Raw genomic sequence first — 25,539 nt, 5'->3', positions numbered from 1 at the left:
AGCAGTAAAATATTAGAAAACAGTGAATGAATAAATAAGATGCTTTTCCATCAGTGGCAATTCATTATTTTGCTTTTAGGAACCTGGAAGAAATTGTCTTCTTTGAGTTTCAAATGTTCTGGTAAATCTAGTCGTTTCTTAGCTTCCTCAGTATCACCTTGAATTGCTGAAATAAGTGACTAAAGAATCAGTTCTTTTCTGGTCTGAGGTAGCAAGAATTTCCCCATAGAAGTCCTCTTTGATAGTATCCATGATATGAGCTTCCATGGACTTTTTTGTATTCTTGTAGTATGGGTTCCATCCTATGCTCACCACCATCTTATGGACGTCTACACTTCCATCACTGGCCCAACCATGATATACGCCAGTGGATGCATCAGCCGGAAGATTATCTACTACTTGTTCAGGAAAGTTAGCTGTAGGGATGCCCAGGTGCTTGGGGCCGCGACCGAACCGCACCACCTGCACAGCAGGTGCCTCATGACGCCGTCCGTTCAGGGTGCAGGCTGCGGTCCAGTCCGCGCGTCAGGCAGAGCCGCCATTGAGGCGGTGTCCGGACCCCCGGGCCAGCCGGGGGACATGGGCAGGAGCTCCGCGGGCCGGGTGGGCGGGCGAGCGCACGGGCATACAACGGGCCGAGCGGCGCGGACAACACGCCTCGGTGAGACCCTTACGCTGCTGACCAAACAGAAGGTGCCGGGCGACTCAGGCTGCGTCTGGAGGAAAATTCTTATTAAATTATCTTTTATATAAAATCAGAGAATCCTAAATTTTTCTCCTCCTGAGGAATTTGGAAATCTGGCCTTAAGAAATGCTTTTGCCTTCCTTTGGAAACTTTGAAATTCTTTCCTGCCTGCCTTTTACTCTAGCTCTTCTCTGGATCTTAGGCTGTTTTCTTGTCCCGAGGATCCCCTTGTCTTTTTGTTAGAAGGCCCTGCCTGTAACTCTCCTGTCATCTGGAGGCAGTACTGCACGGTGGCGAGGAGCATGGGCCTCTGGTGCAGGACACATGGTTTTGAATTCTAGCTCTGCTGCTCATTGGCTTTATGACTGTGGACAGTGTTATGTAATATTGCTGAGCTTCAGTTTCCTGTTATATCAAACGAGGGTAATAACCAGCTTTACAGAGTGAGGGGCAACTGTATGTGTGTGAAGCTCCTAGATTGTTTACATAAACATTAGAAGAGTTTTATTCTGGTCCATGTTGGTAAATTCCCAGATCCCAAATGTGTAATTAGCCTGTGGACCGGATGATGTCCACTACTGTCTTATTTAGTAAGGTGTCTTTCATGTGAAAGTGCGGCTATGTTTCTGGGAGAGTCATGGACATTCCCTGGCTCATTAAATTCCCCTCTTCGTATTGGCTAGTACCGTATACTGCCTGTAACGTACTGGGAGTTGCAGTCATAGTTTTAATCAGCACTTCCGTGAAAGATTATTAAGTCTTTGCCTGTTGATATTTTTCTTCAGATTTTTTGGTTGTGGGTTGACCATGTTAAAATGTACAATAATTATATTTTGACTGTTTCAGAGTAAGGAATCCTTTTGAATTCTTATTTATTCAGCCTTCGCTGACGTTGCTAATTTTTTTGGTTTAGGTATGATAATCATAGAGAGGCTCTGCTTAAAGGTGGGCTTGCTGGAGAGTATCAAGATGACAGCTTAGATTTGCTTCACTATTTCACTGTGACCTGTTACTCTGGTTATGGAGATGATGAAAAGGTAAGAAATGAACTCACTGATAATTTCTTATCAAGTACTTAAGTAAGACTCTCAAATGCAAAGAGAATTCCGAAAATTATTCTACAGTAGAAGGTGAAGGAATGTTCATTTTGGAAACTGAAAAACAGAGCTTTCATATTTAAACTGTCAGCATATAAAGACCTTCAGTTGAAAACTAAATGTACCTTCAGTGACCGAGCTTGGGACTGTAATTCTGTAACATTAAAGTTTTTCATGTTGCATTTTAAAATCTCACTCTCTAATTAAACTACAAGAGTGTTAAGAATTTGTGTTTCTGTTACTGTTTTTTAGGGCTTTTATACAGTGTATCGTAATGTTTTTGAAATGATTGCCAAGGAAGAACTAGAATCTTCTTTAGAAGAGGATGTTGAGGATTTCCCAACTTTTGGAGACTCCCAGAGTGACTATGATACGGTAGAAGACAGATTCATTGCCATTTTGTAATTAGCATTTGTCAGTGTATCTTTTCCCTGTTTTTTTATTTTAAGAAGAAGGGTTCTAGTTCTCGGTCTTTTACTGTGACTCTCTTCCTCTCTTTCTTTTCCTGATCACCTCCCGTCTTTTCACTATTTAGTGATCTTGGTCCTATTCCATTAATTTGCTCATCAAATTCATTCTGAAGAGTTATTTTGTAAAGCCTTCAAAAGACTGTCTTCTTTGTTGATTAATAGTAAAGTTGTATATACGAAGAAAGGAGGTTAGATGTTTTGCACCAGCGATATTTGCTGCCTTACTAAAAAAGAAATCCAAATAAAAATCTAGCATTTTACCTGTTTTCTTTGTCACTAGGTAGTCCATCCTTTCTACGCTTATTGGCAGAGTTTCTGCACTCAGAAGAACTTTGCTTGGAAAGAAGAATATGATACACGACAGGCTTCAAACCACTGGGAGAAACGAGCCATGGAAAAAGAGAACAAAAAGATTCGAGACAAAGCAAGGAAAGAGAAGAATGAGCTTGTCCGTCAGCTGGTAGCTTTCATCCGTAAGAGAGATAGAAGAGTGCAGGCTCATCGAAAACTTGTGGAAGAACAGAACGCAGAGAAGGCGAGGAAAGCCGAAGCAATGAGGCGGCAGCAGAAGCTACAGCAGGCCAAGTATGTGGTGCTGGCTGGACCCTGTCTATAAGTAGGTGCCGGTCCCAGCCAGCATCAGTGGATACCTGACGTGGTGCTTTCATGGGGGGTTTAATCCTCATTCTGCCTTCATCCTTTTCTTTTACATCCTGGCATTGAACGATGTCTTTTCATCTACTGTGAAAAAATTTTTCTTTTGAGTTGGATGTTTTCCTTCAGAGGCCCTTTATACTTGAGATTCTTTTCAGACTCTTATAACGTTTAATAATAACTGACGTTAATCGAATTCTCATTCTGTACAAGGCCCTGTTGTAAGTGCTTTTCTTGCAACAATTCTGTGAAGTAAGTTTGGGTTTTTATCCTTTCTTTTGAGGAAATGAGGCCCAAGATCACATAGCTAATAAATTGCAGAGGTGGGAATTGGACCCTAGAAGTCAGTCCAGTGCACTGCTTTTAAGTACCACACAATACTGTCCGTATACTCTTAGATATTTAGTTCATTTCAGTGCCTTTAAAGTTTTGTTGTTTTGAGTCACTGTAAAGGCATTGTGTCCAGAGCATTATAGCATTCTTTAAAAAACGATTCACTTCTTGAAAGTTCTACCCACCTCATCTTTTGAAAAATTAGCACTTTACATGACACGGTTTAAAACCACCTGAAGACTTTTTTTTTTAATAAATAAATTTATTTATTTATTTTTGGCTGCGTTGGGTCTTCGTCGCTGCGCGCGGGCTTTCTCTAGTTGCGGCGAGTGGGGGCTACTCTTGGTTGCAGTGTGTGGGCTTCTCATTCGCGGTGGCTTCTCTTGTTGCGGAGCACAGGCTCTAGGCCCGTGGGCTCCAGTAGTTGTGGCTCATGGGCTCTAGAGCGCAGGCTCCATAATTGTGGCGCACGGGCTTAGTTGCTCCATGGCATGTGGGATCTTCCCAGACCAGGGCTCGAACCCGTGTCCCCTGCGTTGGCAGGCAGATTCTTAACCACTGCGCCACCAGGGAAGTCCCCACCTGAAGACTTTTAGTAAGTTGTGAAGAGTTACATGTTTCAAAACCCATTATCTAGTGGAGCAATTAAAATCAACCACATAACAGATAACAGATTTAAGTGACTTTGCCTGTTTCAGCCAAGCACAGGTTTTAAGTTTGTAGGCGTTGACGATTTGGGAGGAAGAAGCTCTCCTGGGGATGGGTTTTAAGCCCCCAAAATAAATAAAACCAATGCAGAGACTGTGCTGTGTGTGTCTAGACTGGCGGAGCAGTACAAAGAGCAGAGCTGGATGACGGTGGCCGATTTGGAGAAGGAGCTCAGGGAGATGGAGGCGCAGTATGAAAAGGAGTTTGGAGATGGATCAGGTGAAGATGAAGCGGAAGAACGGGAACTCCAAGACGGACAGGATGGTAACTTGCTCCATTCACTAAGAAACTGTAGGAAATAATGTTATTGTGCTCAGGGGTTGTGCACTCAGGTTGCTCACGGATGTCCATAAAGGGCTCAGGTGTGAGACAACAACGAATGGGAGGGCAGATGAAAATCTGGAGAACACCTGGGTTCCGGCTGATTGCTGCCAGTTTCATGTTTGTTTGGTTTGTTTGTTTTTAAAGTGAGGCTGGAAAACTGGATTTTTATGTGTCATCTCCCAGTTTTTAAATATGGCAGATAATTGAAATGAAAAATAATTTGGCATGGCCAAGTGAAGGTAGTCTATGGAAGTAGTATAATTGCAGTAATTTCATTAACGAACTCTTTTCTGACCATGTTTTGAACCATTTGGCTTCATAAATATATTGAGAAGTGGGCATATTGTCAGGTGTAACTGGTTATTTTTAGAAAATGCAGTTAAGCAGTAGGTCAAGCTTTAATAGTAACTCTTTCCAGAAGAGCCGACACTGTGCACGAGTCTGTCTGGCATATATAAATTGTCTCATTTCTGACTTGTAGAGGGGCTTCTCTTGGTGTCCTGAAATGTGTCTTTTCTCTTCCTCTATCACTAGAGCACAGGCATGTGACTACCTTACAAGGAGAGGATTGGGCATTGTTGAGAATAGTGATTGATATACCTGACTTTCTCCACTGTCTCTGGCTGTTCCATGAGAAATAAAAGTAACTGATCTAAACATAGTTTACTTAATTTTACCTTACTTACAAATGTTGGTTTTCAGACTAATAGCTCAAATGATAAAATGACAGACTATTTATTCCACGTGATCAGGAAATTAAATGTTTTCTTAATGAATTGCAAGTAGTATGTGTGAAAGTGCCTTGGTAGTTATGAAGCACTGTGTAAATGTGAGGTGGCATAATTATGGAGAGTTTTACAGTTTATAAGGTGCTTTCACATATAAGATCTTGCTTGATCCTCACACTGTGTCCCTTATATGTAGGTTTTGCTCATATAGTTATCTCTTTGTTCCTGAGAAGCTCTGGCATATGTCTGAGAACATATGAGAACATTCTTAGATCCAGATTTTGACTTCAAATCCAGCATTCTTTATTAACTATTTGAATAATCAAACTACTTGAAAGTGTACACATAATTAGAAAGTATCTTACACGAAACATTGGAGATATTTTGATCATTTATGATTTCAGTGAGAATGTCCTTCAGAATCATATTACCATTACTTATTATTTAAAAAAATGTAGAATATAGAAGAGATACCTTGGGTTCTTTATCGATCCCATAGTAAATCCAAAATGGCAATCAGTTTACTTGTTTATTTCTTATAAAGATAGAATATGGGATTGTGCAAAGACTTTCAATTGAGCTTAGATTTTGTGGTCTATATTGGTAATAATTATTCCGTTGTAATAAAGCTTCAAGTTCATAAAAGTCTGTAAAGATAATGTTAAACTTTACGTGTAATACACTGTTTTATGACCTGTCTTTCTAATAATGATGGAATGTCATAAACTAAGCTTATTTAAGCATTGAAGAGTAGATTACAATTATACATGTGTTCACACCAAATCTTGCTCAAGAGATAAACTAAAACACCTTCGTTGAAAAAACTGCTTTGTTATAGAACTGTGAAAATGACATTTGATTTTCTGAACTTAGCCCATACCTAGGACTCTGAGAATTTTTTGAATTTTCTTCTAAGTAGGCTTATGAAAAGAACTTGGAAGGTAAAGTGATCTGTTCGGAAGCCTTCCCTTATAATTCAGTGCTGCTTTTAAAAGGCCAACTCACATCTCGGTAACATTGTGTTTTCTTGGTGAGGAAGCAACAAATTTTAGTTTCTGATATGTGTGCAACTCTAGATACTTACTGAAGAGATGTTACTTGTTAACATGTTTTAGATTTATGTTCTAATCAAACAGGACTCTTAACTGTAGGCTTCCCTCTCGTAGGTAAAGATAGTGACGAGGCTGAGGATGCAGAACTTTATGATAGCCTTTACTGCCCAGCATGTGACAAATCTTTCAAGACGGAAAAGGCGTAAGTTTAATATCTTTGAACTCACCTCCTCTTTTGAGGTGAAGTGTAGCACTTTGACAGTCCTAAAAAAAATGCTTGTAGCAGTTGGTCACTAGCCCTCACCTGTCATCTTGGGGGATATCTTCCCAGCAGGGGAGGAAGAAGGATGTGTACCAGCAGGTAAGCCTGTTGCACTGATTCTCATTCGTGTGATGTTCCTGTGTAATAGCTGCTTTTTAAACGTGTACGCTATCTCCAGAAAGAAACGTTGCTTGCTTTGGTGAGGAAGGCAGAGTCACACAGGCAAGGGGGCTAAACTGAGGCCAGTCATCTTTCTCCACAGTTGGTGCAAACTCACTTCCAGCCGTCACGCTCCCGTGAGGACCGTTACCGCCAGCCCGAGAACTTCAGATGTGTCCTGCCTGTAGTATAGTTGCTGAAGTCGAAGAACTTTATCTTAGGGGAACAGTCACGAAGAGAGCAGTATGAGAAAGGATACTATCATAAGGCAGGCGGCGGGGAGGGGCCGGCTAGAATCTGGGAAAAGATGAGAGTAGAATTAGCAAGGGGAAAAGAAGCAAAACACGTGCAGTAAAGAAGGAGGAGGCAAAGGATGGAAATGGAGCTTGGGAGTCCTGAGTGGTATCGCTGTGTAACCCCAGGGAAGAGCGATAGCATAGCCAGAGGAGTGGCGCAAGGCGGGCAGAAACAAGCAAGGAAACGAGCAACGATGAAGGAGGCTTTAAAAGTAGTTTTTGTATTTGGAAAGGACGTCAAACTTACCGACAAGTTGCATGAATAGACTGTAGAGCGCCCGGTTCACCTGTTGCTCACATTTTGCGCCATTTGCATGTGCTCGTTCTCTCTCCACACACACAGACAAGGTTCTTTCTGAATAATCTGAGAGTACGTCACATACATAGTGCTCCTTTACCTCTGAACACCTCAGTATATATTCCTTAAGAATAAGGACGTTCTTCTACATAATCACAGCCGTCAACTTCAGGAAATTTATAACGTTGATGTAGTACTTTTATTCCATTTACTGCCTATATTTCGCTTTTGTCAGTTGATCCTGTGTTAATGTCCTATGTAGCATTTTCCCAACTTCAGTACAGGATCTCGTCTAGGATCATGTATTGCATTTATTTATTTAGTCTCATTTAATCTGGACCAGTTCCCGTTTCTGTGCCATTGACATTTTGGAAGATGTTAAAATGTTTTTTAAAGACAGACTATTTCTCATTTGGGTGTGTCCATTTCCTCATGATTAGATTCAGGTTGTGCATTCCTAGCTGGAGTACTGTGTAAGCATGTGTTGCTCTCAGGGTTTCTATCTGGAAGGACAGAAGTCTGTCTGCCCCTCATTGGTGGTGATCATTTTGATCATCCAGTCAAGGTGTTGTCTAGCTTTTCCACTGTATAGTTAGTATTTTTTCCCTTGCAGCATGTTTAATATGCGGGGAGACACTTTAAAGCCATGCAAATATCTTTCTCTTCATCAAAATTTCCTTCCTGGATTTAGCACCCACTGATGATTTCAGCTTGTACCAATCTTATCTATAATCATTTCAAAACGAGGCTTTTCCAGTGCCAGCGCTCCTACATCATAAGTCATCATTTGACCTTCTGCGTGCACAGGAACATTTACCTGTCTGTTGTCAGTATGAATTTCTTTTCAGTGCTTTAGAATTCATTGTTGCCCTTCTCATGCTCAGATTTCCCAGATGTGGTTAGTGAGAATTCCTTCAACGTGGCTCCTGTCCTTCTGACATGTCCCAGCCATATTTTTGAGCACTCACTTTCTGGCACAAGATGTTCCAATTTCTCTGAGGAACCTCGGTCTTAAGGAGAGAATTTTAGTGGGAATGAAAAGTAGGCAACCCCAACTAGAAAAATCCAGATCTGAACAGGATGAGATAAAGTAGTGACACGAGTTTTCTACTTTTTAGTTTATATAACTCTCATAGCTTAAGTGTTGTCAGTTCTATTTTGTGAAGTGTTATTTAGTTGCCCATGGGGGCACTGAACTAGACATTGCTTATGGAGTTTCACACAGAAGGGTAGAGGTGTGTCTTAGTTTACATTTAGGGTAGCGGCAGTGAGAAGGGAGACCCCTCTGGAAAAAAGCAAAAGGAGGTAAACTACTCTTGTGAATTAATCCCTTTGCAGTCACTCATACCAGCTTGTTCTTTCAGCATGAGGAATCATGAAAAATCAAAGAAGCATCGGGAAATGGTTGCCTTGTTAAAACAACAGTTGGAGGAGGAGGAAACAAATTTTTCAGGACCTCAAACTGATGAAAACAGTCTGGATGCCAACTCTGAGGAAGAAATGGAGGATGCACCAAAACAAAAGTACTTCTAAAAATGTCACTACACCTACTTAGCACATTAGAGATTGCATTTAAGTGCTGTTTTATCGCAAAGAAGTTATTCTGTTATACTAATATTTTCTGTGTTTCTCCTAGTTAAGAGAACTTTATAGTATTGAAATGGTTAAAGACATGATGTCAGATATAATTTTTATAGACTATATTATGACTATTAAAATCGGTTTTATAACTGGGTAATTGATATGCTAACTACTATCAATTGAACCACTGTTAACATTTTTCTAAAATGATAATGTGGATATTTTTATTTTAATGCTTTATGATATTAAATATGTTTTAATATCTTATTTCTGTTTGTATCACTAGTATTTCAGTATTTTTTCTTTCCACTTAGTCAAGTATTTGACGTTTTGATTTATATTTGTTGTTAGGCTTTCTAAAAAACAGAAGAAAAAGAAACAGAAACCAGCACAGGTATGTTGAAAAAGTTTTATTAACATTTAATATCAGATGTAAAGTTGGAGTGCTCTTGTTTATTCAGTATAATTTGTATTAAGGAGAGGGACTGTCACTCCCTAATTTCATGTTGATTGTAAAACAGATTAAAAGGAGTTGAAAATATTTTGGTTTTTCAGTGCTTTACCTCATATATATGTGGCCAATTTACCTAGTTATTGTTGTCTGTGTGTTTAAAAATTTGGCATGTGGAATTCCCATAATACAGATTAGCTGAGGGGACCATATTAAAAAAATATTTGGACACATGTGATGACAAGATTTTTAAATCAATATAACAGTTCAACTCAGAAATATATGAAAATCTGGGGATTGATCATTGTAATAATGTACATGAAATTTCGGAAAGGGAACATTTGCTTACCCACTCCTGGGCATGTGTCTGGAGGAAACTCTAATTTGAAAAGATACATACACCCCAGTGTTCATAGAAGCACTGTTTACAATAGCCAAGACATGGAAGCAGCCTAATTGTCCATCAACAGATGAATGGATAAAGAAGGTGCAGTATATATACACAATGAAATATTATCAGCCATAAAAAAGGAGTGAAATAATGCCATTTGCGGCAACATGAATGGACTTAGAGATTATCATATTAAGTGAAGTAAGTCAGACAAAGACAAATATCATAAAGTACCACCTATTTGTGGAATGGAAAAAAACGATACAAATGAACTTACTTACAAAACAGGAATAGAGTCACAGACATAGAGAACAAACTTATGGTTACCAAAGGGGATAGTGGTGGGGGGGGTGAGGCAAATTAGGAGTTTGGGATTAACATGTACACAGTACTATATATAAAACAGATAGCCAACAGGGACCTACTGTATAGCATGGGGAGCTATATTCAATATCTTGTAATAACGTATAATGGAAAAGAATCTGAAAAATAATATATATATATGTGTGTAACTGAATCACTTTACTGCACACCTGAAACTAATACAACATTGTAAATTAACTATACTTCATTAAAAAGTGGTTAAAAAAAGGAGCATTTGCTTAGAAACTTGTAATGATTGTGATTCTTGAAAAAAAATGTTTTTTCAAGTTTAAATATTTCATACTGGGGGGTCCAAACTTAACCTCTTAAGAATTATTATTAAATAAAAGGGTATTGTGTTGTTATATGTATAACACAGCCTTGTGGATTTTTTGAATCTATAAAAACAAAATGAACTTGCCCATTTTACTAAGGGTATTTGGTGGTTCTACAGGGAATGGAATTGATTTCTGTGCTATTTTATTTTATTTTTTATTTATTTTTTAATTTTTTTTTAACATCTTTATTGGGGTATAATTCCTTTACAATAGTGTGTTAGTTTCTGATTTATAACAAAGTGAATCAGCTATACATATACATGTGCTCCCATGTGTCTTCCCTCTTGCGTCTCCCTCCCTCCCACTCTCCCCCTCCCACCCCTCCAGGCTGTCCCAAAGCCCCGAGCTAATATCCCTGTGCCTTGCGGCTGCTTCCCCCTAGCTATCTACCTTACTACGTTTGTTAGTGTGTATATGTCCATGACTCTCTCTCGCCCTGTCAAAACTCACCCTTCCCCCTCCCCATATCCTCAAGTCCGTTCTCCAGTAGGTCTGCGCCTCTATTCCTGTCTTATCCCTAGGTTCTTCATGACATTTTTTCCCCTTAAATTCCATATATATGTGTTAGCATACGGTATTTGTCTTTGTCTTTCTGACTTACTTCACTCTGTATGACAGACTCTAGGTCTATCCATCTCATTACAAATAACTCAATTTCATTTCTTTTTAAGGCTGAGTAATATTCCATTGTGTATATGTGCCACATCTTCTTTATCCATTCGTCCGATGATGGGCGCTTAGGTTCTTTCCATCTCCGGGCTATTGTAAATAGAGCTGCAATGAACATTTTGGTACATGACTCTTTTTGAATTTTGGTTTTCTCAGGGTATATGCCCAGTAGTGGGATTGCTGGGTCATATGGTAATTCTATTTGTAGTTTTTTAAGGAACCTCCATACTGTTCTCCATAGTGGCTGAACCAATTCACATTCCCACCAGCAGTGCAAGAGTGTCCCCTTTTCTCCACACCCTCTCCAGCATTTATTGTTTCTAGATTTTTTGATGATGGCCATTCTGACTGGTGTGAGATGATATCTCATTGTAGTTTTGATTTGCATTTCTCTAATGATTAATGATGTTGAGCATTCTTTCATGTGTTTGTTGGCATTCTGTATATCTTCTTTGGAGAAATGTCTGTTTAGGTCTTCTGCCCATTTTTGGATGGGGTTGTTTGTTTTTTTGTTATTGAGCTGCATGAGCTGCTTGTAAATTTTGGAGATTAATCCTTTGTCAGTTGCTTCATTTGCAAATGTTTTCTCCCATTCTGAGGGTTGTCTTTTGGTCTTGGTTATGGTTTCCTTTGCTGTGCAAAAGCTTTGAAGTTTCATTAGGTCCCATTTGTTTATTTTTGTTTTTATTTCCATTACTCTAGGAGGTGGGTCAGAAAGGATCTTGCTGTGATTTATGTCATAGAGTGTTCTTCCTATGTTTTCCTCTAAGAGTTTGATAGTTTCTGGCCTTACATTTAGGTCTTTAATCCATTTTGAGCTTATTTTTGTGTATGGTGTTAGGGAGTGATCTAATCTCATACTTTTACATGTACCTGTCCAGTTTTCCCAGCACCATTTATTGAAGAGGCTGTCCTTTCTCCACTGTACATTCCTGCCTCCTTTATCAAAGATAAGGTGTCCATATGTGCGTGGGTTTATCTCTGGGCTTTCTATCCTGTTCCACTGATCTATCTTTCTGTTTTTGTGCCAGTACCATACTGTCTTGATTACTGTTGCTTTGTAGTATAGTCTGAAGTCAGGGAGCCTGATTCCTCCAGCTCCAGTTTTCGTTCTCAAGATTGCTTTGGCTATTCGGGGTCTTTTGTGTTTCCATACAAATTGCGAAATTTTTTGTTCTAGTTCTGTGAAAAATGCCAGTGGTAGTTTGATAGGGATTGCATTGAATCTGTAGATTGCTTTGGGTAGTAGAGTAATTTTCACAATGTTGATTCTTCCCATCCAAGAACATGGTATATCTCTCCATCTATTTGTATCATCTTTAATTTCTTTCATCAGTGTCTTATAATTTTCTGCATACAGGTCTTTCGTATCCTTAGGTAGGTTTATTCCTAGATATTTTATTCTTTTTGTTGCAATGGTAAATGGGAGTGTTTTCTTGATTTCACTTTCAGATTTTTCATCATTAGTATATAGGAATGCCAGAGATTTCTGTGCATTAATTTTGTATCCTGCTACTTTACCAAATTCATTGATTAGCTCTAGTCTGTGCTATTTTAATATAATCTAATTGTATTTGCTTATATTAAGTATTAAATGTTAAATGTAGCTCTTTTTAAAAATTGGAAATGTTTTTAAGAAAACTTAGGTAACACACTAATAATTTTCATAAATCTTTAGATTTGGCTTATTTATCCAAATGTCTATAATATGTTTGATAATTTTGTCTTTCATATTCCAAAATGATACATGACACATGAGTTAATCACTATTAAAATTGTGACTTGGAACTTTTTGTCTCAGTTACAAAACCACATAGCAAATTATATGTTCCTTTTATAAAATGACTCATATCATCTTCCACCCAAAGACTCTGTAGTCATTTGTTTAGAACACTTTCTCTCTTGTGTGTCAGAACCACTGGAGTGAAGACAAAATGGAATGGAGAGGGACTTATACCTGATAGGTCCTAAAGATTGCAACAATAAGCACATGTATTTGTATTCTCTTACCAAGGAAAATGCTTCTGTTTACCAGCCCATTTTTTTCCCTCCAAAGCTATATGTATTCCTTGATGATACCTCTTGTTTCTGGTTTCTAATTATATCAGGGAGACAGCCCCAATTCAGATCAAGTTTTATGTAGCACTTTCCCTGGATATTTTCTAAGCTCTTTTTGAAGGGGAAGGTAGTGTGGAGACACGTACGGGTAGGTAAAAGAGCAGGAAGCAGCAGATACTGAGACTCATGAAACTTCAGATTGGGAGTTTTCTGTATTGTCAAAAAATTTTGCATAAGCCAGCAAGGATTGTAAAAGAAAACCCCCAAAGCTGAAATTGAACGTGAACAAACAAAACCCCCTTGTTGACAGCAAGGAAGAATTAACGCAAGAAAGTTTAGAATGTGCTGCTCTGAACACCATCCTTGGGACATGCTCTAAAGACAGAATTAACTCTAAAAGAAGAAATCTTGAGCTTTACTTAGGGGATATTTTGGTGGTATTGGTGTGGTATTTCTGAAACTATCTTATGTGTATTGTAGGATGGAGCAAATATACTAATGTTGTTGGGAACCAGATTCTCTTGTGGGAGAAGGGAAATACAGGTATCAATTGAGGGAAAGAGAGAGGAAGAACACTAATGTTGGACTGGAATTGGGGGTATCAGTATGAGCTCATGATATAAAAAAATAACTAATACATGCATGAGCAGTATACACTGAGGGCCCAGAAGCAGTGATACCCAGTAGCATTGAGCATATGTAGTTCACACATCTTTGTCTCTAAATCCCCTTCCCCAGTAAAAGGAGTCAGAGTTTGGTCCTTGGAGAAATGGCTGATTCTAAGGCTGAAACAGGGAAAACACACGGTGAGCCTGCATTATCTATGCTAGAAATATAAGGGGTATTCAAAAATTGACGGGGATAAGTCAGAAGTACCCAGGAGTCAGCTTAAGGGCTTGCCGAATATGGGAAAATTTGAGTCATCAGAAAGAATAGTGGTCATAGATTTTTAGACATTTATTTTATTAAAAAAAATCATGTATCTATATTGAGCCTAGAAAAAGAGAGAGTTGGAGAAAGGAAGCAGATGGGAACGCTTCATTCCAAGAATATGAATTAACACAAATGCAAATGGCAGGACTAATAGAAGCAGAAAACATTACTGTTCTGTATGCACCAGTGTAATAAATGGTTCACATAAGAATCATCAGTAGATGCCAGATCCATTGGGTGAATAGTTATTAGGGAACAGGATATTGACACAATCTCAAAGTAACACTCTGCACATATTAAAAAAAGAAAAAGGTACTCAACAGTAGAAAAATCTGGCAATACCATCTTAATCAAATGATGAAACTTTAATCGCTGAAAAATGGGAACTGACATTTTGCTTCCTGATATAATGTATTGAGGACACAGAATTATCTTTATAATATTCCTGCTAGAAATGTTTAACCTGAATCTAATCACGAGGAAGTAATTAAAGTCAAACTGTGGGACATGCTACAAAGCAGCCATCAAATTGTCAATATCATGAAAGACCAAAAAAATGGAGGGGGGGTACTGTTCTGGAATAAAGGTGATTAAAGAGATATGACAACTAAATGCAACATTGGTCCTGGATTATATCTACTATAATGCAGGGGTTACAAAAAAGGACATTACTGGAATGTGGATATGGATTGTGTAACAGATAATGTCAGTGTTAAATTCTTGAGTGTGAAGAGGGAATTGTGGTTATGTAGGAGAGTGTTTCTGTTCTTAGGAGATACATGAGATCTACCTGCAGCTTGCTTTCATAGTTGGAGGGTGGGTGCAGAGAGAAGGAACATGGGAAGAAGAGAGGGAGAAAGCAGACATGGCAAAATGTTACCTGAGACAAAAACAAATCAGTTGTATTTAGCGAAGATATGTTAGTCAGGTGTTTTTTCTTTTATCATGCCTGTTTGGTGTTGTTTGCTTTTTTTCCTGATTGTAAAATAGTTGCTCATTGCAGATCATTTGGAAAATACGGAAGAGTATAAATATCATCCCTAATTCTGTCTATAGATATTACTTAATGTTGAATTGAGTTGTGATCAGAGGTTATATATAATTTTCTCTCTACCGTTTTTGCTAATATGTTCTATTTTTTCACATAATTGAATCAATATCTTTGGAAACATGATTTTTAAGAGCTCTATAATTTTCCTTCATATATTCAACCATTCACTTATTGAATATTTGGATTGTTTCCAATTTTCCCTAATTTAATATTTCTGTAATGGGCATTCATGTTCTTAAGTTATTGTCTGCCTCTCCTTTTTTTTTTTTTTTTTTTTTTTAATTTTTTTGCGGTACACGGGCCTCTCACTGTTGTGGCCTCACCCACTGCGGAGCACAGGCTCCAGGCGCGCAGGCTCAGCGGCCATGGCTCACAGGCCCAGCCGCCCCGCAGCATGTGGGATCCTCCCGGACTGGGGTACGAACCGCGTCCCCTGCATCTGCAGGCGGACTCTCAACCACTGCGTCACCAGGGAAGCCCCTGCCTCTCCTTTTTATTTCCTGAAGATATCCTCCTACCAGAGTGTACAGCACATCACCATTGTTTATTGTAACTATTTGGCAACATAACATAAAAAGCCAGGAGTATTATTTGTTTTGTAATGGCACGCATGTTTTCTTACCTAGAATTATGATGATAATTTCAATGAAAATGGAACTGGAGAAGCAGTAAAGGTTGATCCAGAAGATAACAGCCTAAATCAAGGCAGTGCCAAAGGATTGGAAGATAGTCCCCAAGAAAATGTCAGTGTTACAGAGACTGTGGAACGGTGTGATGACCCCAAAAGTGAAGCTAAAAGGTAAGTAAGTCAGAGTTGCTTGTTGTTTTCTAATTACTTAATGCTGGTGGTGAGGATGGCTTTTCATCTATCAAATAAAACCCCCTTTCCCGTGCTGGACGCCATGAGTCAGATGTATCTGTGATTTACACCTACACACGTACGTTTACAGAGGACGGTGTTGGAGGGAGAATGCTAGACAGTGTGCTTAGACATTGCAGCAACATGGCCCAAAGCAGGAAGGAGTCACGTGGACCCAGTTTTTGTTCCCTTTATCCTGCTCAGGTTCTTATTTTGCCCAGGGTCAGTAATCCTTGGCACTTGCCTGAGAACAAGACTACAGACAAGACTGTGCCCCATTCACCTGAGTATCGCTGACCAAACCTCCATGCTCGGGCCAGGCATCCTGCCTTCAGCCTCCGTGCAGGTCGTCAGGGCGTATGTGCACAGCTTGGGGCCCTCGTGCTCTAAAGGCCCAGGAGTCCTGGTGCTGCACAGGCCACAGCGGCTGGCCAGGGGAAGGTCTTGCTCAGGGCAGGTGGCATTCCTTTTCCCCTCCTCTCCTTGTCTGACTTTCTCGCCGCCATCCTCCCTGTTCCTCTGGAGCGGAGTAATTTCTTATCCCTTGAGGAAAGCTCTGAACAGTAGGCAACCGCAGGTTCCTGTCACAGGACCATGAAAAAGGAGTTCCAGTGACAGAGTGAGGTGGAAGCCTGAGTTGGAAATGCTCAACGCTGGAGTAACAGTGAGGGGTGTGGGATTTAGGTGCCATGAATGAGGAGAGAAATGCCATGGAAGCCTAGAGTAGGCCTGGAGCTGTAGGAAAAGGCGAACAAGGAGCTCTGTAAACGGGTAACCTGGACGCCTGCCTTGGAAGACTTTGGACAGTGGAAAGCTGGAAGGGGAGGTTACACGCTACTCTGATGCTTGATGTGTGTTCCCATGTTAAACGTGAGGAAACTGAGTCTGGGTTAAATGACTTGCCCCAGAACAAAAGCTGGTAGGTGGGAAAGTGAGCATTTAATCCCATCTGCCTGACTACTTGAAGGACCCAGTTCAGCTAGCTCCATGGGGCCCAAGCATCCTGTGAAGGTCCCTCAGAGGCTGCTTGGGTGTATGAGGGATGGGCCAGAAGGGGGGCTCCAGGCCCTTGAGCACCTCCGTCATCTAGAGCTAAAGTATTTTCATTCATTTTCCACAGTACCTCCACGTGGGATTCGTCTGGGGGAGGTAAAAGGGTTCTCATTGCTCAAACTCAGACTTTCGCGACTACTAGTGAAGTAGTGAAGTTCAGCTTTCTCACTTAATGACGTGAGAAAAAGAGTCAGAGAATTCAAATGGTGTCTTCACTGCTGAGGAGTGGCGGGGCTGGGATAGATAGCCCGCCCCCACCGGCAGGTGTCCAGACCCCCTTTCTGCGGGACCCCTCTGCTGCTGCTCTGCAGTGCGTGGATCCTACTAGCTACCTAAAACGTGTGTGTATCTAGGGCACATTTTTATTTTTATTCCTTTTTATTGTTTTATTGAAATATAGTTAACATACAGTGTTATTTTAGTGTCGGGTATACAACATAGTGATTTGACATTTATATACATTACATTAACTGATCACCACAACAGGTCTAGGAACCGTCTGTCGCCATACAAAGTTATGGCAGTATTATTGAGTATATTCATATGCTGTACATTATGTCCTCTCTAGAGTACTTTTGAAAGATAACGTCTTAGATATTAGCTTCAGAGATGTAGCTGCTGCCTTTCATAATCAGGTGAATTGTTCTTTGGGAATATTATCCTGAATTTTCTCGGATATATTTGTGGCCTCTCTGTGGTGATATTCTGTAAATTAGTAAATGTTAATCTGTTGCCTTTTACGTCATTGGGTCTTTTTCTTGGCGCTTTCACACCTGGCTCAGTACCGCATGATGCTGTGCTGTACTCCTGATCAGCATCGGGTGAATGTGTAGGTTTAACTTAATACGGACTCCTGGGTTCTGCTCGAAGAATGGAATGCTCAAGGGCTTGGCAGCATTATAACCCATTGGTTATAACCCATTCCCTCTGGTCTGTAAATTCGGTTGTGCTCAGATTTCACCCTAAGAATTTGGTCAGCGCAAATGAGGGAAAAAGTATGAGAGGACTAAAGAAAATGAAAATTCATACAGATTAAGCAGAGGGATTTTGTGGCGTTAAAGCAGAACAGGAGGAAACTGACTATACTGGCTGGTAATTTCTGGGTTATAGAATACAGGGGAGAAAAACCCACAGATCAGCAGAAAGGACAAAATCTTAAAAGAAAATTCTTTACATTTAACAAATGTAATTCTATAAAAAATGCATTACAGTGTTTTTCTCATTTCACTGTGGAACTGATGAAATGTTTGTCATCAACTGGATCAGGTTTAACAAGTTGTGTCTTTGGGGAAACACACTTAATGTCATAGATCATTTGTGAGTACTACTGGTTGGCCGTGAAGGTGGTTTGCTTCAGTAAATGGAGTATTAATTAGCTTTTTTACAAAAATAAACCATATAAAAGTTCGGAGCTATTTTAGTATTCTTGTTTTAGCTTGTGTTTCAACTTTTAAGTAAATTCCTTCGTTTTTGTGTCAAATTTGATATCTGATGATCTCTAAAGTTGTTTTTTAAAGCTGTTCATTTGAGATGTGAAAATTAATTTACTTGGCCATTAAAATGAATGAATTAGCCTTTAAAACGCATGTCACTCTTTTGAGTCTTCTTGGGAGCAAGGTGACAGTTAAAAGGGGTACGTTATTATTGGATTATACTGAATTCTTTCATTTATTTTCCAGTGTTTCTAAACCCAAAGGAAAGAAAGCCAAAGATACTAAAAAATCTGTCAGAGTACCTGCTGAACTACAGACAGTGGTAGGTCAAAATAATATTGACAACTCTTCAGTGGACCTTGTTGTTTAAGCAGTATAATCTTAATTCTAATTCTGAAGACGTTAAGTGTGTATTTGGTGAGCCCTTCTGCACCTGCTGCATAGATGTGGCTCCATCAACAGTTTTCCTTGACGAACGTAGAATTTATGTATGTGCCGCTGACATTTTTTTCTTTAAAGTAAGAAGAAGCACACTGGACATATCAGATTGTACCAGAACAGTTACTGTTCTGTTTTCCATTACTCTGAAATCCAAAGCCTTATCCATGTGGTATGTCCTGTTGAATGTCTCAGGACCCTTAAAGTTGATGGTGTTGGTTAATGGAACTCGACTTCCAAGAACAACTGCCTCTGTTGAGCCTGTCTTAGTAGCTGTCCGTTGTGTTACAAGGTCTTTATTTTGCAGTTGTTTGATATTTAATCTCAACGTGAAAACACTGCTCTCAGATAATAATACTTGCTTTTATTTATGTTTTTTATGTTGTTTTTTCTTCCTTTTTTTTTCCCTTCTCAGAGTGATGTTCTTATCAGCTGTACAACCTGCCATAGTGAATTTCCATCCCGGAATAAACTTTTTGACCATCTAAAGGCCACAGGTCACGCAAGAGCACCTTCATCATCATCTTTAAACAGTGTAACAGATAGTCGAAGCAAAAAAGAGAAACGTAAAAACAGATAGAAATCCTGCCAATGCTTTTTCTTTTTGATTGTCACTAGATTTTGACACCAAAAACGGAACTGAAATCATCTAAAGAGTTAAAATTTCAGTCATCTGCAATTTATTGCATTGTGGGAGATTATTTTTATCTTGTAGAAACATTTTTTTGTTTAATATATATTTTTTAAACATTTCATTGGTGATTGAATTCTACTTTTGCCATCTGAATTGACTTGAATGTCTCAAAACAGGTAAATATTGTAAAGTATGCATTCTTGACTTCTCTTGGCTCATATGGACAGAAATGTACAGAGAGAATTAAATTATTTTAACACGTACAAATGCTCCTTTCTATTTTATTCTGTGAATTTCACATTAAGTGAAAGTGTTTTTATATGATAAGCATTTTTATATGATTCAGTGGTTTTGTGTTTTGTGATGCTTCATGATCTGTTGAAGACTCAGATCATTTTAAAGTCGTCATGGATTTTTTCCACCTGATACCATGATTCCAGTTCTGATTTTAAAACTACTTCTAAATAACCTGTTGTTAATTACTGCATTTTTTTTCCCCTCAAGGACAATGATAAGTAGAAACTAATTGAACATATATGGTTGTTTTTCAAGAATAGTATCTCTTCAAGGTATAATTATATTGATTTAACTTGAGATTTTACTGGTAATTATCAATAAGATATCTTTTGGTTTTTCACTCTGATTTGGCTCACGGAGATGGAACAAATTAATTTATAGGGTGTGTCCTCCTTAGGCATAGGGACAGCTGTAAAGCATGATGGATCAAGGTAGCAGATGGTTCAGAATTTATTCTATTTAACAAGGGATATTCTGCCTTGGGTTTTTTCACTATTTTCAGAAGTTTTTTGTTTTTTCCATCATTCAGTGGAGAGAAACTTTTTTCCTTTTTTTTTTTTTTTTTTTTTTTTTTGCTGTATGTGGGCCTCTCACTGTTGTGGCCTCTCCCGTTGCGGAGCACAGGCTTCAGACGCGCAGGCTCATGGGCCCAGCCGCTCCGCAGCATGTGGGATCTTCCCGGACCGGGGCACGAACCCGTGTCCCCTGCATTGGCAGGTGGACTCTCAACCACTGCACCACCAGGGAAGCCCCAAGAGAGAAACTTTTTTAATGAAAGATTTTTCACTAGGGCTGATACTTATGCCCTAGATTATCTACTCTGTAGCAAAGATAAAAAAAGAAATACGGAGAATCTTTATAAGTGAGTGTGGTCACGTATATGAATCAGTGATGAGTCAGGTTTTAGGGTGGATTAAATAGGCAATGCTTTTAGTTGGTCTTGAAAGTAACTTTGAACTCACTAGCTTGAAATAAGTACTTGCTGTTCAGTGAAGTTATTTCTCTCCATATATCCTTGATCTTCAAATGAAACAATCTTCAGTTATGCATAAGTTCTAAAACACAGGGTCCCCGAGGGTGAGGTCTTTTCTGAAAGCTTCATGGATAGTATTGATGATACGGATCATTCTGTGAGATGGGCTTGAAAATATGCACTTGTAGCTTAATTTTTAGTTTGTTTCTTCTTCATTTAGATAGATGTTTATTTTCTTCACCTTCTTCCCTTTCTAACTTCTATTGCTAATTCCTCCTAATTGTTTTCCCCCCTTTCTTGGTCCCTTCAGGGGAAATGCCAGCCAGATTTCTGTCTTTGGTCTTTTCCTCCCAGGCTTCATCTGAACACTCACCACCTTCCTCTAATTTGAACTAGATGAATTGGCCACAATTATGAATAGGAATATTAATGAATGGGAGGGCATATTAGTCACATGTTATTTATTGTTCAGTAAAAAATAGGAAGTCATTTTGAAAGGTAGAGAATGTCCTGCAAATGCCCTTCAGACCTTCCTTGCTTTCCCTTGTACCAACCATGCAGGCATATTTAAATTTATTCCTGCTACATGTGACGATTGATTGGGGTTTCTTGTCACTTTTATTCTCATTGACAGAAGTCATCCATACTTTTTAAGAGATCTTCATCAGTTGTGATCAGAAATTAGATTTCAGTTCTAATCCTGTGTGTGATGCTGATAAGTCATTTAACTTCTCTGAACTTCGTTTTCCTTATCTAACACAGTTGTTAGCATAATAATATTGTCTCCATTTATCACACAGGATTATTATGAAGATCAGACAAAATAGTACATATGAAAACGCTTTTTAAATACAAAAGCTTTATACACAATGTTATTGAATTTAGATGAGCTAAATCTTTTTCAGTTAAAATATTTGCAGATAGAACTGTACGTGCTGAATTAAATGCGCTTTAAGTTTTATGGGAATTTCCTTTCCCATCTACTTCTGAAGAGGAAAACAGAAACGTATGTTATGCCAAGGGTAAAATGTTATTTCTGGTGGATCACAGACGTTCGTTATTGTTTGTCTGAGGCAGAGCAGAATATTCAAAAATACATGAGCACATATTTTACGTTAATCTCACTAAAGCTCAGTGGTAACTACCATCTTGATTGAAGTTAGCTCAAGTGTAGAAGGTGCATAGCTTGAGGGTTCTGGAAGGAGAGGGTTAGGGGAAATCCCGTTTATTCCTCCATAATTCATTCAGTGGTACCAAGGCTAGGGTTCTCCATACAGCCCAGTGAGACCTTCCCTATTTCAAAATAGGAACAGAATCCTTATCAAAAGCACAGCACTATAGGAAAATAGGACGGCATCAAAACGAAACCTTCTGTAGAACAATAGGCAACATAAGTAAAAACACAAGCCTCAGACTGGGAGAAAATGTTTTGATACATATAACTGACAAAGGATTAGTATCCAGAATACATTAAATGACAAAAGAACCTCCTATAAATCAGTGAGCAATTGACAGTTATGCATTAATACCAAGCAGTTCTCAAACTTATTGGTATCAAGATCCCTTTACAGTCTCAAAAATTGAGAACCCCAAAGTGGTTTTGTGTATGTAGTTTATATCTACTGATATTTACTCTATTAGAAATGAAAATAGAGGAATTTTTGAAGTATTACCTTATTTAAAATAATACCTGTTAAATAACATTTTTGGAAAATAACTTTTTCAAAGTGAAAGTTTAATGAGAAGAGAGGCATTTGTTTTACATTTCTGAAAATCTCTTTAATGTCTGGCTCAATAGAAGACAGCTGGATTCTGATGGCTGCTTCTTCAATCAGTCTGTTGCTATATGTTTTGGTTAAAGTATGTGAAGAAAATTGAGCCTCATGTGGATAGGAAATTGGAAAAAGAAGGACCTTGTGGATCTCCCAGGGTCCTCAGACCACGCTTAGAACCGCTGCATTAGAAAAATGGGTAAAATATATGAACAGAAAAAGCTTGATAGTCAAAACAGTATGAAAAGGTGATCATTGTCACTGATAATCAGGGAAATATGACTTAGTTGTTTCATGTTTTCAGATTGGCAAAAGGCAAAAAGTCTCACAAGATCAAGTGTTGGTGAGAATGGAGAAATGGGAACAATTGCTTCAGTTTGATGGTGGCTATGAAAGTTGAAGACGTACCCCCTGACCTGACAACTCCAGGGGTATACTTAGAGTCTCACAGTGTCTGCAGAGGCACAGCATGGGTTCTACCTGAGGACTGTCATCCAGGTCCCACTCCGGCCCTGCTGAGTGAGAATTTGCAATTAACAAGACTTCTCAGGTGACTCGCGTGCTTCTTGCATCTTGAGAAGCAGTGCTCTCAGGAATCCAGGCGCGTGTGGACGAGGAGACTTAGTGGCTGATCAGAGCTGAATTGCTTGTATCTGGGAAAAGTTGGAGATGGACCCTAAATCTCCGTGAACAAGAAAGTGGATAAATTGTATAATGGACAATAAGATGGCAAACAGGCAGTTCAAATGAGTGAACTGGATATGTAATACCAATGGCTAGCCTTAAAAAAATATTGAATGAAAACAAGCTGTCAGAAGGTGACATGTATGCCACTTACATAGTTTTTTAAAGTACTGTTGTTATTTATAGAGAGAAAATATAGAACCATCAATGGGAAACACATCATTCAGAAAAGTAGTTGCCTCTGGAAATGGAGAGGGGTGGAATGGGGGCGTGGCAGCAAAGGGGCCTTATCTGAGGCAAGACTTCTAATTAAGATCTGAAGGAAGATGTTAGCAGTAATTCTGGGTGGTGGATAATGAGGGTTTATCACTCTACTAACATGTTTTCATGAAATACTTCAAATATCCAGAGAAATACAAATTAATGTTCCATTTTTTGTTAATAGGAAATACACTTGCACGAAAGGGGAGATAAAGGTTTTCAGGTCTACATTTTATTCCTAGCATATTCCATAAGTTCACTGTAGCAGAGGCTGTTACTTGTTTCTCTCAATGTTCATTCTCTCCTTCTTCCTTATAATCCTGATTTTTAATTGGGCACAAAGCCACCTAAAATATTACCTTCCTAGCCTCCCTTGCAGCTAGGAGTCTGTATGTTCTGGCCAGTGATCTGAGCAACTTTGGGGACATGTCCTTAAAGATGTGGGATGTCCTTATTCCCTCCTCCGCCAGCTTCAGTGAACAGGTCGGTAATGGTTGGCGCTCTACCCCTGTCTGGGACCATGAATCCTCACAGGGCAGAGCAACTGAAGCCCAGGAGCTTCCATCCTTGACACGTAGGGGGACCCTATAAGCCCCAGACAACCTCCTTCTGCATTCAAGAGAAATAAAACTGCATTACTGAAGCCTCTGTTGTTTTGCATTTCCTGTTGCAGGTGATTCACGTCCTGATTGCTTTTTTTTTTTAATTGAAGTATAGTTGGTTTATAATGTGTTAATTTCTGCTGTACAGCAAAGCGATTCAGTCATGCATATATATACATTCTTTTTTATATTATTTCCCCTTATGGTTTATCTCGGGATATTGAATATAGCCAGTCGCTTCTTATTTCACCGTGTGTATTGTTCCCTCCCCATATGAGAGGTATAGCTTCAACAGTGGCAAGGACGTGGACTCTTAGCTCTGAGAGATCTGGGATCAGGTTACAGTGGCAGCACTAATTATGTGATCTTGGGCAAGTCGTTTAAACTCTTTAAGCCTTTTTAATTTTTTTTCATCTGTAAAATAAGGGTGAAATCAACCTTGCCGAATTGTAAAGGTGAAAACTTAAGTGTCAGCACTGCCTGGCACATGATAGGCATTCAATAGCTATTAGCTTTTACTTATTTTCAATAATCTCTTCTGCTTATAAATTTTCTTGCTTTATTTAACTGTTCACTTTGGTTTCTGAAATCATCTAATGGGGATGGTAATTTGCAGGGAAATCCATGATTATATTGATCCTATGGTGTATTTTTTTTTTTTTTTTTTTTTTTTTTGCAGTACGTGGGCCTCTCACTGTTGTGGCCTCTCCCGTTGTGGAGCACAGGCTCCGGACGCGCAGGCTCAGCGGCCATGGCTCACGGGCCCAGCCGCTCCGCGGCATGTGGGATCTTCCTGGACCGGGGCACGAACCCGTGTCCCCTGCATTGGCAGGCAGACTCCCAACCACTGCGCCACCAGGGAAGCCCTGTTTTTTTTGTTTTTGTTTTTGTTTTTTAAGTACTAGTATATATATTGAAATTCTTTCTGGCTCAAATGGAACAAAATTTTTACATGCTAAAGCTGAAAATATGCTATTTCAACGTGGTTGTGTGATACCAATGGAAACTGTCTTGACGATCATTGATCCTAATTATGTTAGAAGACTCAGTGCATTTGTACAGAGAATTACTGTGCCATTAAAATGAGACAGGGCCCCAGCATCACTGATGTCCTTTCGGATACAAAATGCCTTCTGAAAGCAAGGAAGAGTTCAAATTATCCTTCACAGTATAAATTATTTGAATGTCACTTAGAGAAAGTTTCTAACAATTTCTAAAACAAAAAGGTCATGGTGTCTCTCCGCATTTAGATAAATTGGTATGTCGTTAATATATCTTCAGGTACTTTTCTTATTTTCAAATTTAATAATAACTCATACTTTTGTGTACGAGGTAACAGTAGTCTCAGCATATATGAAGCAGAACTTTCAACAGTTCCATCCAATAGTGGAATCCGTCTCTTAGGATGTTCTGTAACTGTGCGGTCAGGGTTCTCTGCTGGAAATGCCATAGAAGGATGCCTGCCCTGGGGGTAGGGGGATTCCCTGAGTGACGGCAGGATCCTGGGCTGGGGTTCTCTACCTGCAGCTCCAGGGAAGCCCGACAGTTTGATGAGTGCTCTGGTGAGAGCTCACACCACTCTGCTGGACATCTTCAAAAACCGGTGCTGCGTGCACGTGCTTTCTCTCCAAA

General features: G+C 39.2%; 1 protein-coding gene and 1 pseudogene across 2 annotated transcripts in view; one reads left to right on the top strand and one right to left on the bottom strand.

The window, feature by feature from the left end:
* DNAJC21 (DnaJ heat shock protein family (Hsp40) member C21) overlaps nt 1–24,244 on the top strand; it is a 33,380-nt gene extending 9,136 nt beyond the window's left edge. Inside the window, exons 3-13 of one of the 2 annotated variants that reach the window (XR_004349385.1) lie at nt 1,599–1,722; nt 2,035–2,157; nt 2,533–2,837; nt 4,060–4,211; nt 6,166–6,253; nt 8,431–8,589; nt 8,999–9,041; nt 15,528–15,700; nt 18,493–18,568; nt 19,100–19,494; nt 22,665–24,244. Coding sequence is in view for 1 of the 2 variants with exons in the window: in XM_032628501.1 (XP_032484392.1) it covers nt 1,599–1,722; nt 2,035–2,157; nt 2,533–2,837; nt 4,060–4,211; nt 6,166–6,253; nt 8,431–8,589; nt 8,999–9,041; nt 15,528–15,700; nt 18,493–18,568; nt 19,100–19,264 (1,408 nt within the window). In the remaining variant the exon portion in view is untranslated. Of the gene's footprint in view, nt 1–1,598; nt 1,723–2,034; nt 2,158–2,532; nt 2,838–4,059; nt 4,212–6,165; nt 6,254–8,430; nt 8,590–8,998; nt 9,042–15,527; nt 15,701–18,492; nt 18,569–19,099; nt 19,580–22,664 lie in introns of those variants that run through there. The other variant, XM_032628501.1, reaches the window with a different exon arrangement.
* Nucleotides 51–1,408, bottom strand: LOC116750540 (annotated as a pseudogene).
* Nucleotides 24,245–25,539: the final 1,295 nt, after the last annotated feature.

This window comes from Phocoena sinus, chromosome 3 (genome assembly GCF_008692025.1).
Source record: "Phocoena sinus isolate mPhoSin1 chromosome 3, mPhoSin1.pri, whole genome shotgun sequence".
Lineage (NCBI taxonomy): Eukaryota > Metazoa > Chordata > Mammalia > Artiodactyla > Phocoenidae > Phocoena > Phocoena sinus.
This window is presented reverse-complemented; position numbering and strand designations above follow the sequence as displayed.